The sequence below is a fragment of the Caloenas nicobarica genome, chromosome Z (assembly GCF_036013445.1).
Source record: "Caloenas nicobarica isolate bCalNic1 chromosome Z, bCalNic1.hap1, whole genome shotgun sequence".
Classification (NCBI taxonomy): Eukaryota; Metazoa; Chordata; class Aves; order Columbiformes; family Columbidae; genus Caloenas; species Caloenas nicobarica.
Genome location: NC_088284.1, coordinates 97170234 through 97189434, shown reverse-complemented (window position 1 = coordinate 97189434; position 19201 = coordinate 97170234). Strand labels below are relative to the sequence as shown.

The window sequence follows — 19201 nt, the reverse complement described above, 5'->3', positions numbered from 1 at the left end:
AGTCTCTCTCCAGTACAGGCTTTTCTGGTTGGTCAAATTCTTCCACTATAATTTTTGTGGGACAGCTCATTTCTGAAAGCTGCCCAAGTGCTTAAAAAGTTACTTCCATATCTGACGAATATGAGTATGATTGTACCTTTAATTTCTTACCTGTAGAAGAGAACATAGGCTTCTGCATTTTGCACTGTGGTTTCTGACACTTCTGTGACACTCTGGTCATCAAATTCATACCACAAATTATTTAAGTTGTTGCGACAATAAGCTATATAATGTCCACCTAGAGTGTTAGAAACAGGAGTTATTACAATGTGTCCAGAGCTACTCATTTTACTTCCTTTTCATGTATTGCACAGCAAGTCCAAAAAAAAGCAAGTCTGAAATGGGAGAAACATTAAATCATTAGTAGACAGGACCTGGATACTAACTCCTCTCAAACTCAGGATCAGCTTTTTTTTTTTCTGGATTTCTATCAGCTAGTGGCAAATTGGACAGAGCTTTCAGCATATTCTTGAACTCTTCAAACAGCCTGTTGTCTAATGCATTCCTGAACCGTGATCTTCAAGTCGGCATAAGACTGTCGGAACAGTTTAACCAAATTAGTTTCCACAATAAACTCTTTTCAAATCTTTGTATGTTTTATAGCAGAAATTAGCATAGATATGTAAATGGCTACATGATGTCGAGACCATACTTAACTGTGTTTTGGGGACTATTCATAATATATTTTAAATTATTACTATTTTTAAAAACATATTCAACTGTCAATAATAAAATAATCAAATATCTACTAAACTGATTACAAGAAGCATCATTCAGCAAGTACTAAATGGAAGATGAAAAAGCATCCAGAAAAAATGGAAACAACTTCATCTAAATAACGGATACCTCAAGTTTGGGGAGTAGGAGGAGGTGGGTAACTTCTGTGAAAATCTACGAAGTTTCTGGCTTCAGACTTTTCTTCCTGCTATTTTCCAAATCTTATAAATACTGAAAGCACTTGGGCAGGAACAAGCTTGACATATAGCAATAAGATGTTAATTCAGCTATTCATCACTACGCAGTTGCTGCCTGTTTCAGGGATAATTGGCAGTGATCACCTAAGAGAACATCTTTTAAAAAAGCTACTGGCATCTCTCTGGTGGTTTGTGAACTCTTTCCAAAAAAGTAAGGCATACAAAGCATCAAAACTTTAGACAACAGCTGTGTAGAACAGCTGACAACTGGTCATCTGCTGGCATGTAACATTATTTGCAGATTTATACTATTCACTTTCAATAGTGCATATAGTTTTTTTTACTTAATATTCCAGTATATGTTAATGTTTTCACCTACAATTTTATTTAGGCATGCTATACAATTTCAAAATGTGTCAACTCTTTAAGAGCAAGCTATTTTCTGGTTCAAGGTAAAAATCACAGCATTTATCTTTCAAATTGTAATTACCGATGCTCATCTATTTACCCTTCAGCATATGGGTATCATCCTTAAACAGAAGTGCTGGTGTGAATATCAACTGCAAAGACAAAACAATCAACCTCATACTTACTGCTGGCAGTTCCATGATGGCAGATGACAGACAGGAGATCATAAGTCACTATTTGAGCTGGACTGTCCTTCGCAAGGAAAGGCTGAAGATCAAGGCCTTCCAAGGGAAAGGACACATGTGTCCCAATTTTTGTGGAAAACATAAGTTCATGTCTAAATCTTTTGAGATGAATGCACAAGATCTGTAAGAAGGATTGGCAGATTCACTCAAGGACTATACATGCTATTATTCGATGTTAAATAACTACACTGTGCATGCTGTCACTGCCTTTTATCATCCCAAATGGATCACTTTTCTCTATGGCCTGAGGCAACTATCACAAGCTCTGTGTTCCACAGATTTATTTTTTTAAATCAACTGTGGCTCAAGGAGTTAGAAATGAATTGGTAATTATCAAAGACTTGTCTTACTGACAGCATTAAAAAAAACCAGTCCCGAACAGTTACTAACACTGATGCAGCAACGAACAACATACCTTTTCTCTTCCTCAAGGCACCTATTGCACAATCTTGTCACAAGGGACATTAATTCTTCCTGACTATTCCAGCCATCAACCCATGTTTTGAAGCATGAGATTGGATTACTTTTAAAATGTAAAGCTACAAGCATTACTTATTAAAAAGATTTCCAGTCTGGCTGTAGTATTTAATTCTATGATCTACAGTATAAGTAAGTTCTGCAGGCTGACAGTAAGAACACAGAAAAATCCCATTCTTTTAACTTTACTGTTAATGTACAAGGTTCATTTTCTTACAGGGTGAATAATTAAACATTGTTCACATTCTTAAAGTAAATACCAGTATGAAGATACACTTTCATCATGTAACATTTTGAACACAACCTACTCCATGCAACTCATTAGTCTTACCACATTCCTAATCATGCAGAAAAAGTGCTTTAAAGTGCATGTAGTAACAGTACCTCAGGAAACTTTTGCACTTTGCAGAATTTCACTCCGTTTCTTAATCTAAACAAATAAAAAACCAAAACAATACTTAGTTCTGAAAAGGTTTTATTATATTGTGCTAGATCAGCAAAAGTCTAAGCTGAACATTACATTAGTAAATGCAAAATATTTCTGGAATGTAGACTAGACATGGAGTAGCCAAAATGATACAAACAATGACGCTTCAGAAGAAAAGACAATCTGTACTAGTGAAAAATTCAAAGCAGCAAGTACAGACAATCAAGTTCCATCTAGCTAACAAATTCTCCTAGCATAAAGAACTTTAAGCTTTGTAAAAGCTGATTATTCAGCAAAAGAGAAAAAGAAAACTACTAATTTTTTTTTAAGAAATTACCTACAGCAGATCATCACTTCTATAGCAAGGAATAACACTCCTTTTCCACAAACACTTCGAGCATTCTTCAGACCACTTTTGTTTCTTGGTACTTTAGCATTTAAAGCCATCATATATCTATTTATTTTTAACACACTGCAGTGACCTACTGCGTAACAGTGAAAACTTGCTAGTAATGTAGAGGGCTAAAAACTTCTATTTTATCAAAAACAATATAGAAAGGTCTAAAATTGTAAGGAACATGAAAAAAAATTAAGCACATTTGTTTTGCAATATGGTACAGTGAGTCAGTGCTTCCCAACTCCTGCACCTTTGTAATACTAAATTTCTGACAGCCAGACTGCAAGGTGCTATCAAAAGATGAATAGCACTGTGACATATCCAACAGAAATAAATGCCTCTTGACTAACAGAAGCATTAAAGCACTCAAATTAAGACAAGTTAAAACAAACAAAGGTAAAAGCCAGCTTACTTTTTACACCTTCCACAGCTGTACATGTTATCACCTGCAAATATCAGGGAGAAGAAAAAGAGCCATTATTCTCTAAATCCAAATAGTTACCATTCCAGAGCATATATTTGATATTTAAAAGTCTCAAGGGAATTTATCTTTAGGTTGCATTCAATATTTAACAGTTGTAAGAATGTTGAGATACCAACTAAATAGAAAGGTTCTTAGGTTTTATGCTTTCAACTATGAAGCAGTACAGAATAATCTAAAGAGATGATGCTATATAATTTAAAATGCAAATAATTTACTAAGCCCAAATTAAGGCTGTGAGAATGAGTATTAATATAGTGTGTTTTGAAATTGTTACAAACCTTCACTTGATACCATTTCATTAAACCAAATTCAGATTTACTTGACATTTCTAAAGCAGCTTTCATAGGCGTTTCATGCCTCAAATATCCAGTTAAGCGAGAATCTTACCTTTTTGAAATGAACGATCCCATAAGAGCAAGGAATGACTATTACAGTCTAACAGGTGGCCTTTGCTTAATTGCATGAAGCTAAGAAGATATTAATCATCTTATTGTGACAGGAAGAAAAAAACCCCAGAAGAAACATGTCGATGTAATTAACCTCTTACCCTTGAGTTCATCTCTGGCGAAAAAGGCAGCAAGACAATCTTGTAAGGTTACAACCGGACCCCAAAACCAGCTAGGAACACATGAGACAACAAACCTGAAACATCATTGACAGAAAAGAAAGAAAACCGACAAATGCTCTGCCAGAAGAGCAGAAACTGAAATTTCAAAATAGATAAATAAACAAAACAAGGTAAATATTATTTACCTTTTGAAATATTCCATAAAAAAAGCTATCCATCCCTGGGGGGCATATGCTTCTCCACATGACCCTGCTTTGACTAGAGATGTCTGATGACTGGCAGAATGGAGTTTTGCAAGATCTTCCTTACCTGGAATAGGCAAGGACAGATCCTGAAAGGTCTCCAGGGTTACAGACAGCTAAAGAAGAAAATAAATAAAAAAATACAGAGTTAAGCTTGAAGATAAAAGCAAAGTACACCATTAATCACAAAGTCACTGTATAGCTGAAAATTCCACTAGGTAGCAAATTAATTATAAATAAGTACATGTAAGAACTCATTTTCTAGAAAAGAATAAGAAAAAGTAACATTTTAGATTGAACTTGCACGGTGTAATTACATAATTTTTTTTTTTTTTTTCCAATTTGTTATTAATTGTCTTTCTACTAATCATGCAAAGCTCTTTGGTTTTTGCCTCTGGCTCCTGTTATACAAGCTCATTTCAGAAAGCTTCAGCCCATTTTTTTTGACAGCACTTTACTCTGACATTATCTTGACCTGATATAACTGGACCTGCTGCAAAACAGACTCAGTTGTGCATTTGCTTTCTCCTATCCTGGATTTAGTGATCACATAGTCACAGGGTAAAACATCAAACAAACTTTAAAAATTCTTATTTGTTTTTTGAACTTGCTCACCAGTTACCCTGAGGTCTCTGTATTCTTAGATATAAAGCAAGGGAAGCAGTAAGGGCATGCAACTGCATCAAGTGGAGGTTTAAACTTTCTGTTGAGAAACTTGTCCCCAATGCAAAGATTTGCATCTCCAATGTTTGATACTATTGTTTTGAAACTAATGTGGTCCACTAGACATGTTTTAGATAATTGACTTTATTTTAAATGATCATGTGTGCTGTTCTAAGTAATTCTATAAGCAAATAGTACAGAAAAAAATCAGCTGTTCCTATATTGCACCACATCTTGCAGTAGAGGACAATTTCAGAAAGCAGTTAATGATTCATATAACCTGTAAAAGTGCCTTCAGTCTACCTGATAAGATTGTTCAGTAGTATGACTAAACTATCATCTCTTACTTTTCTTTGTAACATTATGTACCTGAGAACTTACAATAGTAGCAGGTATGTATTAGGGTATTCAGAACATTACTAGAAAATAATCATACCTAAGTAAAGTTGAAGAACAAGCCTCTTTCTCCATCCCTGCTGTGAACCAATTCTCAAAGTGTTATTTTTCAGCTCTGAGTAAATATGCAGCTCAATTCAAGCTAGTCTAAGCACAAGGTGCTGGTAGTAGCTGCTATTGCTGTTTGAGCGAACAAATATGAAACAACCTAAATTTCTGAGGAAATCTGCCAGGAAAGAATGAAGTTACCAGAGAACAACTGCATTTGTAAGTATTTGTATTGGGGAGAAAAACATTAAGTGCTAGAACTCCCCCTTCTTACTCACCCGATCACAAGTCAAGCACTGTACTGAGCTTATGATAGTTCCATCAAAAATATCAGAGATAACACTCCTGTACTTCTTGCGCTTCTTCCTTTTTGGTGATGATACAGTTGAAACTATAAAATGACAAGAATAAAATGCTGAAAGGAGATCAAGATATAGTGGATTCTGATTTCCTTCAACTTTGCATAACATAATTTAATCCTAAATACGTGTGATCTCTAATTATGAGCCAAGCCTTGTTTGCTATTTATTAAATATTCCTTAGAAATTACACAACCCAACTACTGCTAGTACCAGGCAATTCCTGTAGGTTCCTCAAGCAGTTTATGGGGGAAAAACACCAGAAAATTTTGCCCCTGTTTAAGTAAAACTCAAATTACCAGTCTTGAAATCTACAGCCTACTGCTATGAGATTCATCTTGGCAGGAATCCCAAGGTATAAACTTAAAAAGGCACATTCTATCTGACATTTAATTTGATTACATCTTTCTAGGCAGTTTTAACCATGTTGGACTGAAGAGCTCATACACAAACTTACTGTATCACAACACTGACAGTGGGCTGAAACAGACTAAATTTACTACTAGAATCCAGCCCAACAGCAGCTTATTCAGGTCTCTGGTTAGACAAATAAGGGGAAAAAGAAAAATTTTAAATCATATATTGTTACTTGTGCCCTAAAGCTGCAATGTCTTGTATCTAAAAGCAATGGAAGTCTAAACATTGTGGATGCTGATAAACACATCATACTGTTGAAAGTGCCAAAAGAAATACTCTAAACTGCAGAGACAGTAATGACCAGAAAGCAGTTAACATTTACATGTGTATCTACAATATAGGTACACAGTGCTCCTTAAACCTTGGTAAATTAAAATGCTGACTTACTGAACTCCTGTAGAAGAACCAAATGTGCATGTTCTCTGAAAAGCATTACCTCTCTGTGGGTACTAATGTCTCCCACATTTTCCTTCTCTCCAAACCAGTGCAACTGAGAAAGTTGTTTAAAAATATTATTTCGTCCTCCCAAAGCAGAGGCAAATACTATTCATGCTTTGAAATAATCAGAATTTTACAGAAGTAACGGGAGTCTTATTATATCTCCAGCTTATATGATGATCCCTCTTCCCACTGGGGATAGGAGATTGAAAAAAACCAAAATCAAAACAAAATCAAAAACCCCTAAGAACAACGCTACATTGCTATGCAAGACACAAGAAACAACAAAATGAAAACTGTAATACAGAGAAATTCAGTACCAGGAGGGAGAAAATAAAGGGCTGATACCTTTTTTGTGGACTGGTGCCAGTGAAGAGCATGATGAGAACGATTTTGGAGGACTGTTTGATAAGCGTGCGTTCATCCCTTCATTTGATGATGGGGTTTGGGCTGCAGATATATCATTCATGTGGACATCATTGATGTACTCTGCAATTAATATTTGCATTATTTCACAAATTCTACCAAAAATATACTGCAGAATGAACAGATGCAATAGTTATGTAATTTATTTAACCACACTGTCAGGTCACTGGACATTTAGGAATGAAGCACCATCTCAATTCACATGCCTTTAAGTTAAGAACAAACACAAAAAACTCCACTCTCCTGGGTTATCTGAAACCCTACCCAGTACAAACCTTTTTTCAAGGGAATTCAAATTGAATTTAGAACACCTAAATTGAATAAATTAAGAAGGTGCATTGTTTACAAGTAAATCTATCTACCCTATTTGACCTATACTTGTCTACTGTATTCTACTGTAACTCATTTCCACTCACACAGATATTAAGAATTTGACTATTTCAATGGTGCATTAGTAATGCATTACCTGAGAATCTGCTGTGTATCTGTACTTTAACAGTTCCTTGATTATTTAGAAATTCAGTGGTCTCTGCAGCAGTGTTTGTGTCTTTTTCCAAGTCTTCTATAGAATTTGCTCGTTTCAGCTTGTTGCTTGATACTTTTTCCTTCTGCCAATCTTTGGATGTGATTGAGTTGTTATCATCATCCTGAATTAACATGGTTGTCTCTGCAGGATCCTCTAAGACAGGTTTGAAAATACCATCACTTTCTGGTTTATCACAGGTACCACAGGATTCACAGGGCTGAAAGCCAACATCTGACTGGCTCTTGTCTTCTTCCATACTTTCTTCAACACTCACAGGCTGGGCATCTTCCAGTTCTACAACTGGTTCTTTAAGTTCTTCATGAAGCAAATCCATTAGACAACGCAAAAACTCTTGTGCATCCTAGGATTTTAAACAAGTTTTACAATATTATTCCATTTTATCTGGAAAATACTAAAGTCATTTCAGGAAAAGATACAGATAGCTAAAACGAAAGCTGCAGCTGTTAAAGAAGAATAAGGTAAATTCCTGTGTCCCATGGCTAATATTCAAAAGAAATTGCATTGTCAGCCCACATATTTGCTTCTTGCATGTCACAAGTATCATACAAGTTTCCTCCAAAACACTTCAATTCCCAAAAAGCTTATTTCAACAACTTTAACGAAAATAGAGCCACAGCTTACATGAATGATAAATGTAACTCGAGCAACTACCAACAGTGTGGTCAGATTCTAGTTTTGCTGGTAATGGAACATTTTAGGGACAGTTTTTTAAAGCCTTATGCAGCAGCGTCAGCAACGCAATCAGAGCCTTGCTTTCCCTGTGTATGGAAATACTCTGTTAAGAAGTATTATGATGCACTTAGCCCGTCTTTCCAATTGCATCATACTGTCTACAAGATCTTAATTCTTCCTTTCAAGCCTGGGCAAGACTCCTCAACTATCAGTGTTTCCACAAAGAGCTGTCAAGTATTACTACAAGTCTAATCCATGTTTCAAAATACCTTAAAAGCCACCAAATTTCAACAATCCACGCAGCAGCTTGGTTCCTGGCAATAGAGAATATCTAATAAAGCAAGCATGGGAGAAAACAATAGTCTCTTCTTTGCAACTACTACTGCTTCTATTTTCTTTTTTTTGTATTTGGGTTGTTCATAATAGTAACTTCTGCTGCTCAACATTCCCATCCATCATAGCAAATAGTTATTATGCTCACAACTACTGACTGGAAAACCTTCTTCTTAAAAACTAAATCTATCAGATTTGAGATTCAAGTTTGGATAATTAACAAAAATCTAGGATGTCTATTTGCTGGTAATCCTTTTACAAAAAAAAAAGAAAAAAAGAAAAAAAAAGAAAAAAAGAAAAAAAAAAAGACGACTCAAATCTTGAGACACAGATTAATCGATAAATTCATTGAGCAAAATAATTTCTTCTTCTACCTGAATATTGGACATGGCTGCCCAACTGACAATGCTGAGCAAGAGGAGAGTGTTGGTCATGAAAGACCTGCTTTGTTGGAATTGTTGCCGTGAAACCTCCTAAACATACAACTGAAGTGTGATCCAGGCAGAACCTAATAAGGTTCTCATTAAGTGTTGCTCTGCATGGAAAAAGACTTTCTCAGTGTTCAAAGCTGCGAGAACCAAGTTTCCATACAGTTTATTTTTGGTTATCAAGACTGATACTCTTCCAGAAATTCATGTGGCTCTTAAGAAATTCATGAGTAAACTAAAAAACATTTATATTACTACTTATACATTTACTCTACAGCTACATGCAGCATTTGAACATTAAAATGTGCTCTAATCCTCCACTCCACGAATACAAGACACGCTAACTGAAACAGCAAAACTCCTTTGAATAAACAGCAGATTCCTGGAAGATATGAGTAAGCTTTTCTAATCAGAGGGTTTAATTTTCTCCTCTAGCCCAAAACCTTTCAATAAAGTCCTGCAAACTGTATGAATGCAGCAAGATATTATAAGAAGGATCAACTGAAGAATCCCTTTACTATGTGATAACCCAGGGCTCTAACAAGTCATCAACTTACAGCTCCCACAATACTGCTTACTAAACACACAGTGGTGTGGTTGTTTTGGCTATGGTTTTTTTGTTTGGTTGGTTTTTGTTTTGGTTTGGGGTTTGTTGTTTTGAAAAAAAAAGCAAACAAACAAACCAAAGATACTAAACGAAAATGATATACTGTATTTTTTTAAAAAACGTAATGGGTAGATGAATATAAAAAAACAATTCTATTCTTTTATATTTTTAACACCTTTGTTTTCTGGCGCTGCTCAAATGTTAGCAGCATTATTTCACACAAAGTGAAAGATTTAGATACATATTATTTTAATTTTCCCGGAAAAAGGGAAAATGAGTAATTCTCAGAAGTTGAAGGCCTTTCAAGAATTTTATATAAACAAACATAAAACTCGACTTAACTGTTGATGGTTTGGTTTCAGATAATCTACATTTGAAGCATATAAACTTTGTTGCATTTGCTTTAAACAAATATAGGAAGCGTATCTTAAGCATTAATTTTAAAAATAAGAGAGAACTTTATGGCTTAGGCAGATTTACAAGACATCAGAAAGTTTTACCTGTTGAGAGTAGCCTCGAAACATTGGATTAACAGTTTTAATTCCTTGAAATAAACCAGTAGGAACAACAGAACCAGGTCTAAAGAAAAAGAAGTTTCAAATATGTTAATACATATAGAAAAGAAATCAAGCATTTAAGTGAAATTTTCTGTCTTTACTGGAATCATAAATTTACCTGCAACTGAACTATAGCACCTCTAACACCAATAATATTAATCTTAACCAAACATAACACTGGTGCTGAATAATTAACAATACAATTTTTGTAAAAAATCTGTCATCCAACAGAAACAGAGACTGTATCAAGACTTTTATGCCACATTTCTTGTTAGTGAATCAGATGACAAATCAGACATACTCTCTTGGCAGTATGCACAATTACTGTTCCTTGACCATTGTAGTTATATTTTAAAGTATTTTCTTAGACAGAGATAACAGAAATTCCACATAAGGAAATAAGGTAAATTAATAAAACATTGATATAGAATGAAGGACACAGAGAAGATAAAGTAGCTAAACATTTTAGTGTATTTCTGACAGATATAAACTTATTTTTAAAAGCTTAATGCTATTTTGTATAGTGCTTATCATCTATTTCTTGTCAGATCTTCCTTACTGCAATTTACATCAATTATTTGTCTTATCTTTGGTAGATATGGAAAAGAACATATTATAAGGAGTGTTTAAATCTTTCAAGTTAGTCTTTCCTTCCTTAATTTATGAGAGTAATTCTGTGATACACAAAAATAACAATTAGAAACCTAGGACAGATTAATGCATCCTTCATGACTCTGGAGTTTATTTGTAATCATTTAATCAGCAAAATTATTTAATCACCTGCTTTTGTGCCAGAGTTCTGTCATCAGCTTCAGGTAACTTTTACAAATTGCCGGTTTCTTATCTGTTCGAGCTAAGCCTCCACAGTCAAGAAAAAAGTGCGTCAAAGGTGGGCTGATTAAAAAGAAGAAAACAGTATTTTCTTCAGGTTGTTTCAGGTCATTAAAATACAAGATGAAATCTTCATTTCATACAAGAGCATGAAAAAATAATAATACTATTATGTAATTGAAAAATTGCATTTCCTACATCCTTAAATGCTGCAACCAAATATTTCCTAGCTGGATTTCAGTAGTCCAGCAATGCTGCTCCTCAGACATATTCTGGCATTTATGAAGGCACCAGAATTGTCTAATGGGATTCAAATTCAAGGCAATTCCTACTGGCCATCACAAAAGGACACACACTCCACTGCAGTGACAATCACCCAAGTCTAGTCCACAAACAGCATCTCAAATAAATCTTCTTTTCTCTAGAATCCAATAGTGTCACATGATGTTCATAAATAATTTATACTTAAATGATTATTTATCTGTCTACTTCATGCAGCATTGGCAACTCGCACATTCTCTCACTGCCCTCTCTTCAACCTCCTGTTTGAAGTCCCAAACCCCCATACAGATTGGACCTGTCTGCACCCAAGGAAGGCAGTGTCCCAGCACACTTGCAAAATCTGGCATTTCTCAATGGAGAAATTTCCTCATGTCCAATTCTTTACCTTGTAGAGAGATTTGCCTCAGTTCTCCTCTCCATCAGCGAAGGATCTCAGTGAGACCTACTCAGCCCTGTCTCCTGCCTTGGACTGCAGCCAGAAGCAGATCTCTGACCTCTGCTCAAGTGCTGTCCCACCCAACCATTTCAAGTGCAAGAACTTCGGAATTAGACAGTGGTTTTATCTCTTCAGCTTTTGTAGATTTCTCCTTCATGAACTTGCCTGGCATCCGCATGGGATGAGAAGGTTTTGTATTCTAACCATTCCTAGGGTGATGTAGCATAAAATATCCCAGATGCAATGTTTGTAAGGACTGAATTTGGACCTTTTCAGCTTAACATGTGTCTTTTTTTTTTTTATTTACAGTTTATTCTTATGCATTTCCTTTTATTTCTTCTACAGCAGAAAACAAAACAAACCCACAAAATTAATAGCTTTTATCAGATTTTCTTCTAATCTCTAGAACTGCATATATTTTTATTTAGGACAGTGAGGAATTAGAATAAAACAGGGAAAAAGCTGAGTAGCCCATATACCATAATACCTTTTTTTTTTTCCTATCAGTGACACAATTGTTTGTAGTATAAAAGACAGATTAAACAAATACATGTCTTCTACCATTGCAGTGCAGCCCTTCAAAATCCTTAAGTCCATGTTGAGAAAAATGCACGTATAAGCAAATATAAAACTACATTTACAACCATTTTCCTTACCAGTTGGAAAGAGCTTGTAAAGCTGCATTCATGTAACAAGTGTTTCCAATATTTTTTAATCCTGTTAGACCTGAAAAACGGGATGAATATTCAGCAAGTAGGTTAATCCAATACAGGACATATTAAGGAAAACACTTCCTAGAAAACATGTACTAATTAAAATACTCGCTTAACGCTTCTGATGCCAATTATAATGCAGAGTTCTAACTAAAAGAAACTTAGATTAGTATTCCTTTAGGAATCTTAACAAGAAGAAGTAATTAAGTGTTTTGATTTTGGCTTACTAGAACACTTCAGACAAGTAGGTTATGTTTCACCTTATTAACTTCTGTTTTATGACAGCTGTAGATTGTAATTTAAAATATGTTTATCAACATCTAAGTTTTACTGGAACTTAATGATTTATGTGTTCGGTTAAATGGTTGCTATGCTGCGTTTGCAACTGTTAATCATATTACCAAAAGCTTCTCAAGGAAGATTTCATTCTTCTGTCTCAAGTTCATGCCAGTAGTCAGATTACACTAAATATTCAAAACCTACTCAGCATGTGATTATCCCAGAATGAGAATTAATTACCTACAATCAGTCTTTATCTATGTCAGTTATATACCCTTTTATACACAGACTGCTCAGTTTCAACTTCCCCACAGAATTTATTTTCAAGCCTAGATTGTTTACTTTCTTTACTGACATCCAGATATCGTTTTTCCACACACAAAGTTACAATTAACCCATATTCTTTCAGTGATTATAGAGTCACGAAAAACGTTCTCTAAATATTTAAGGAAAGGCTATTTAAACAAGTTATAATTATCATATGATCTCAATTTTAAAAATCTGAAACACTTCCTATTCATAGCTACTAAAGTGTTAAATTAATGAAGTAATTAATTTCAAAATAAAATTGCTTTTGTGTGAGAAAACAGTAACATTTTTAAACAAAGAATCAATAAGACTGAAAAACTTAAAATATTCAGCAATCAACACCACTGGCCCTATGCAATCCTTGAAATATAGGAACTACTCCTAGCATTTTAGTCTGATGCAGAACAATAAAACTTACTAAGAAAATCCTTTTACATCTAAAAACCAGTTTGGCTACCCTAGTTGAATTCTATAATGCAGAGAGCTGCATTTTAGAGTTTTAAGAGGTTCTTAACTATCTGTATGAATGGAAGTATAGTCCTGCTTCCCACATCTGAACCTGCATTCTACCTTTCCAATTTCTGCAACAAAAATGATGGTCATTCTTACTGAAACAAGAAAGCAAGAACAGTCATAGGATTTTTTTTTTTTTTTAAACAGCAGAAGATATATCAGGAAGATACTCTCACTGCAGTTTTCCAACCTCCAGTGTTGCAAGGAAAGTTTTTTAATAGACTTTTCTTGCAGAAATATATTCTAGTGTTTGCTTTAAAAGCATTTAAAAAGAATTTTTAAGAAGGAAGTTTGAGCTAAAGAAGTTTTTTCCTTTAAATTTGAGCAATGCGTTAACACAGTCACATCAATACTTCTGGGAACTTTAATGCAATTCTACTTATATATTAGATCTATATGGGCTACATTCCCAAAAACCATTAAGAGGACAAGGCACATAAATACACATATTGTCAGGAGAAAATAACTGGGAATAAAACACATGGTTTAGTGATTTAAGGGCAGATGGCAAATTAGTAGGGTGGTGACATATCCAGAAAGTCCGTGCCAGACAACAGAAGGGGCAAAGCAGGTTTTTTGGCCAATGCCAGCAGACTTAGGAGAGGGAAAGCTGGCAGTAGATGAGTAAAGGGAGATGAGATCCATGAATTAGAATAAGAAACTCTTTCATCATCACTGATGGAAAACAAACTGCCTTGACATATGCACTGGCATCTCAAAAACAATAGCCTAACAATCTGCTGCTCAGATTTTTCTGACACAATAGTAGTTATTATAAAAATATTTTCTTTACTAACAAGTACACATATCCTTTTTAAAATGATCAATATCAATTTGAGACTTTTAAGAAATAATTATTATGTTCTCTTATGAAATGAGAAATCAAGGCTTCACTGCTTAGGGTTTCATCCACTCTTATTTTCATCTTCACAATCGTTTAACATTAGGGTGGACTAACCTTTATACCAGGAAGTTTGGCAGTGCATGAAATCCATTACCAATAAGGAAAAAACAAAACCCCAAAAACCCATATGGGATACTACAGGTTCAGAAAAGGGTTATGCAAAAATGCAGGAAAGCATTCAAATCAGGAACCTTTTAGGACAGGAGAAAACATTACATTTTATAAAAAACTACTTTTAACAGAGTGGCTAGAACACCAGCTACACTAAACATCACTCCAACATGCTTTCATATTTTTGTTGCTGCTTCCATGGCTGCACTACATTTACCACTGCAGCCTCTGCTCTGAAGGTAAGCAAAGATTGCTGCAAAGAAGGTGAAACTAAAAATAAATATCTTAGTTGGAGCAGAATAGGAAACAGTTCCACTTGGAAAAGAACCAGACTTAGAGACATACACATGCAATAAAGGGCAACAAAGCACTGGAATTTACTTTTATTACCTCTAGTCTTTAACTCATCTTCTTCCACTTCTATATCTAAGTCATCAAATACAGCTGCTAATGGAATCTTCAGTGTGGGATTACTAGGTATTTTAAAATCCTTATAAGGAGAAAAAGAAAAAAGTATATTCACTTTATTTATCAATTCTCCTCTTAACTAAGCTTCATATAATTTCACCAACAAATCTAGGAACTGAAAATTACATGAATTCATTTTGAAATCTCACTGCACACAAAGTGAGAATACTAGAATTCCACAGCTACCCTGAAAAAGTTTATAAAGAAAAACCCCACGTTTGTGTTTTCAGACTAGCAGTGACAACATTGCATCATTTTGTAACAACAGCTGAAGAATCAAAACAAAGCAAGTTACAGTATTCCTTTCCCTTGGATAACAAACAGTAAATCAGCACTGAAGAGTCGTCATCCCATAAAAGTTAGTGTATATGTTTTTGATATGCCACCAGATGGCTCACTACATTTAATGAAGATAAACTGTTGGGAGAAAAATGTACAAATACAAAAGCAGAGTATTAGGCAGGCAGACATTTATTGCATGACAAGCTCTTTTTGTAAGCATATAAATAAAAACTCTAAACAAGATGTTTGACAGACTTCGTAAGTTCTACTGATTTTTCTGTATATCATTGCCATTTCCTTGGAAGATTAAAAAAGGTTAAGTATAATAGAAGTTCAGAAGTCTGAACTCAGCTTGATATCAAGTCATCAGAATTTCTGGACAACAAAAATTTAAGAAAAATATTCAATGGCACCATTCCAAGTAACCGAGTTACCTGCCATTTTTATACAGTAAATACGCAATAAAGAAATAAGACCTTTTTTCAGATATATGCATTATGCTAAACAATTATACTTAAGAAATTGCAGCATAACCTTTTCCCAAGACAACACTTATCTAGAAAGGATATTATCAGAGTGAACAGCACCGATGCCAGTGAAGACTAATGTAACTGGGAGAAGATAACAGAACGACAAACCAAACCTAAACAAATGTTGAAATTGCAGAACAAGACAAGCAAATAGCATAATTCAAAATTCTCCATACGTCTACTTGGCTCATTTTTTCCTCTAACTTGTCTACAATACTAGCTAATACTTTATTCATTATTTTACTCTTCAGCTACTGTGTTGTTAATAAATGTGGAGCTAGGAACAGCTAAGAACTTTTTAAAAGTCTTCTCTTTGATGCCATGATCATATAAAACACTACAATCTTCAGGCTGTGTTTTACTTGACTAATAGCAACTTCCCAGACATTGGCCATATTTTTTTCCTTGGCAATCCAAACCACCATAGAACACTAATAGCATTCTTCCGATTTCTCATCTGATAGATTTATGTGGAAAAATATGTAACACAATATATTTGTCATTTGACACCAAAATTACACACATCTATAGAATATACACAGGTTCCTACTGCCTTCTTAGTAAATTCTTGCATAGTAGTTAAATTCTTAACAATTCAGGACTGCTTGTGTGTATACCGTATCACTGGAAAAATTTTCCTCTACACATACATATACACACAAATCAAGACCTTTCCAGTCATTTATCAAAACTGAAAACTAGACATGTTTAAGCCTCAGAAACCAAGTTATAGGAATCTCTTTAAGGATCTTATCTTACCAGCTGAATGAGGTTAACAATCAGCATATATTTCTCCAAAAGTACTGCACTTGTATGAATGAATTTGTATCTCGGGCAAGTATTTGTAAACCCATCCTAAGACATTCTGCTGCTCCCTTTACGTTAGCCAGCAATTACTGTAATGAGTTTTGTAAATTAACGTTTTCAAGAGCTGGCAGAAGGGGAAGCACAGGTGAACTATTCCAATCTTGTAACCTTAAATTTAACCCTGTGCTTTCGCTATACCTTACAGTTTATTGTAGATTACGAACAATTGGACAGCCAGATGAAAAAAGTATTCTTAGGAAGCATGCAGTACACAGACAGAACATAAAAACTAGGCACCGCCTTTTTAAAGAAATGTTATAAAAATAGAGAGAAATTAAGAGAAGATTCAGCCACAAGAAAGGAGGAAATGTCAGTATCTCACTCAAAAGAAGCCACAATGGTTACTGCAAAGCTACAGCTGCCTTTGTTTCATTAGGTTAAAAAAATACCTGCACACTATTTTCTTGTGCGTGGTGAGACAGTCTTGCATTTGGTAGTGGAGAATGAGATCTTAATTTTCTATCCAGGAATACTTCCTTACTACAGGCATAACACCAAACCCGGAGTGTAGTAAGGTTGACAGTTAGACAGTGTTTTGTCTCCTAAAACAGAACAAAACCCAAAATTACAACTCAGAAATTTGGTATCATTAAATACTGCTACGTGCAACCTAGAACAGAAGTATTAAAATTCTGGATCTTTCAACAATGAAACAAATATGTATGTTAGAATATTTTTTTAAAAAGAAGCAGTTCAATTACTGAAATTTTAGCACAAACTACCCAACGCTCATTTTTAGTACAAGTCACTCAAATTAGCAACAAGGTACAACCAGAGTCTAAGCCACTGTCATATCTGACATGCCTTTGTGTAATTACAAAAAAAGAAGGAAGCCTGTTGTCGGAGGTGTTACAATTCACAACAAACTAGTTTTCCAGGCATGTCTGCTATCGCTCATAACAGCAAGCTGTTTCCTCCACAGTAAGGGCAGTGTTTATTTCTAGTGATCTGCTGTAAGAAATTCAAGTTATTTAACAATCAATCAGAAGAGTAAGATAAGATTTTTATTTCAGTTACAGTAAGAGGTGCTCATATCAAAACAAACAAGTTATCTTGTTGACAGCTTCATACTGTGAAGCAATATAAAAATTTGACAGATGGGGAACAGTTTTACTGTTCTAATCTTTATCTTTCTTTTTTTAACCTCTTTACTTACTGTAGGATTGCGTACACAGTTGCTATCATCCTCCAAATATTTCCACCAATCCTTCCTGTATTTTTTCCTTATACATGAGCACCAGCCATGTTTATAGATAATGAGGGTTCTGCTAGAAATTAGGAAAATACTGCAATTGCTGCAGGATGCCCAAGTTCTTCCTCCCCTCATTTAATAAGGCCTTGTACAAGAACAATGTTTTTAATATAAAATGTGGGCTCCAATTTCATTAAGTAGCCCTCACCATCAAAACACAAACATCAGACAATTTAAATAGTAAGAATACGTTTGATTCTGTATCTTAAGCTGCATAAATAATTACAAGTCTCCAGAGCAACAGCTTATTACTTTCCTTGAAGCAGACACAATGAACATGATTATTTGCAGTACAGGGAGCCTTGCTGGTGGAAAGTAGAGTAAGCAGAAATAAACTGATTCCTGTCAACCTTGTTTCTCTCATTTTAATGAGTTTATTGAGATTTTTACTGAACAAAAAAATCCAGAAATTAAAATTCAGCAACAAGGAAATCAAGACAAAGATGGCACTGAAAGCAAGCGAACTGTCCATTCCCTTTCTCTTACCTGAAAAGTACATAACATTGCTAAAACATCATGTAAAGTAGGAATTAAATACTGTAGAAAGCCAAGAGGTATAAAATTGTAGGCAAGAAATTCAGGGACCATCACTTCCCCAAGAAGCAGCTCATTTATATATCTATCGTAAAGGCGTTAGAACTGTGACTCAGCTTAAGCAGGTGGCAAAAAAAAAAGAAGTATTTATATAGATTTGTATTAATGAACTATTGATTTGTATAAATATGCATTCCTCTCAAGGCTTTGCTTCAAAAAAAGTCAGGAGTGGTGGTAAAATGCAGCCATGAAGTGTACTACTTGTAATACTCTGGTATATACCTTTTGTCCATTTAAAAATTCACCAGGGTTTTTTTCTTAGTATTTTTAAGACAAAAATTGCTCAGTGTGGAACCTTAGATGTATTTTCTGATAGACAAACTGTAAATTGGTGACAGGAATTTCATTTAATTGAAAAGTTGGCAATTTTGAAATGACGGATTAATAAAAGTACCATCCCTCTGTCCCCACTACATTTGTTAAGAGAGAATGAAACATCTCATTTAGTTCATTTTGGCAAGTGTGCACAGAACAGACAGTGAGTTTAAGACCCAGACAGATGCACTCAAGCTGTCCAGCCTTGCCAGAACTTGGCATGCTGAGGAACGCAGTGCACACACTCCACTGCTCCTACAAAGCTGGGTCCAAAACCAGGACACAGCAGGAAAGGATACGCTCAGCTCAGGCTACAGGTTCTTTATCAGTAGCCATTGGAACAAGAAGCATAATGCAGAAGCAAAGCACCTGTTTCTGGTAATTTTTATGTCCTATCTTATACCTGTTCAGCTCTCACCTTCA

General features: G+C 34.8%; 1 protein-coding gene across 5 annotated transcripts in view; it reads right to left on the bottom strand.

Annotated features, from left to right (window-relative positions):
- The window catches only part of USP33 (ubiquitin specific peptidase 33), a 40651-nt gene that overhangs the window by 12223 nt on the left and 9227 nt on the right, over positions 1-19201 (bottom strand). For 3 of the 5 annotated variants that reach the window (XM_065655424.1, XM_065655427.1, XM_065655428.1), the window contains exons 5-18: positions 17007-17159; positions 14861-14960; positions 12298-12367; positions 10873-10986; positions 10036-10114; positions 7415-7835; positions 6871-7011; positions 5587-5699; positions 4145-4317; positions 3939-4033; positions 3320-3353; positions 2468-2513; positions 1547-1727; positions 151-277 (exon numbers count right to left, since the gene is read on the bottom strand). In XM_065655424.1, coding sequence (XP_065511496.1) covers positions 151-277; positions 1547-1727; positions 2468-2513; positions 3320-3353; positions 3939-4033; positions 4145-4317; positions 5587-5699; positions 6871-7011; positions 7415-7835; positions 10036-10114; positions 10873-10986; positions 12298-12367; positions 14861-14960; positions 17007-17159 — 1847 coding nt within the window. Of the gene's footprint in view, positions 1-150; positions 278-1546; positions 1728-2467; positions 2514-3319; positions 3354-3938; positions 4034-4144; positions 4318-5586; positions 5700-6870; positions 7012-7414; positions 7836-10035; positions 10115-10872; positions 10987-12297; positions 12368-14860; positions 14961-17006; positions 17160-19201 lie in introns of those variants that run through there. The other 2 variants (XM_065655426.1, XM_065655429.1) reach the window with 2 other exon arrangements.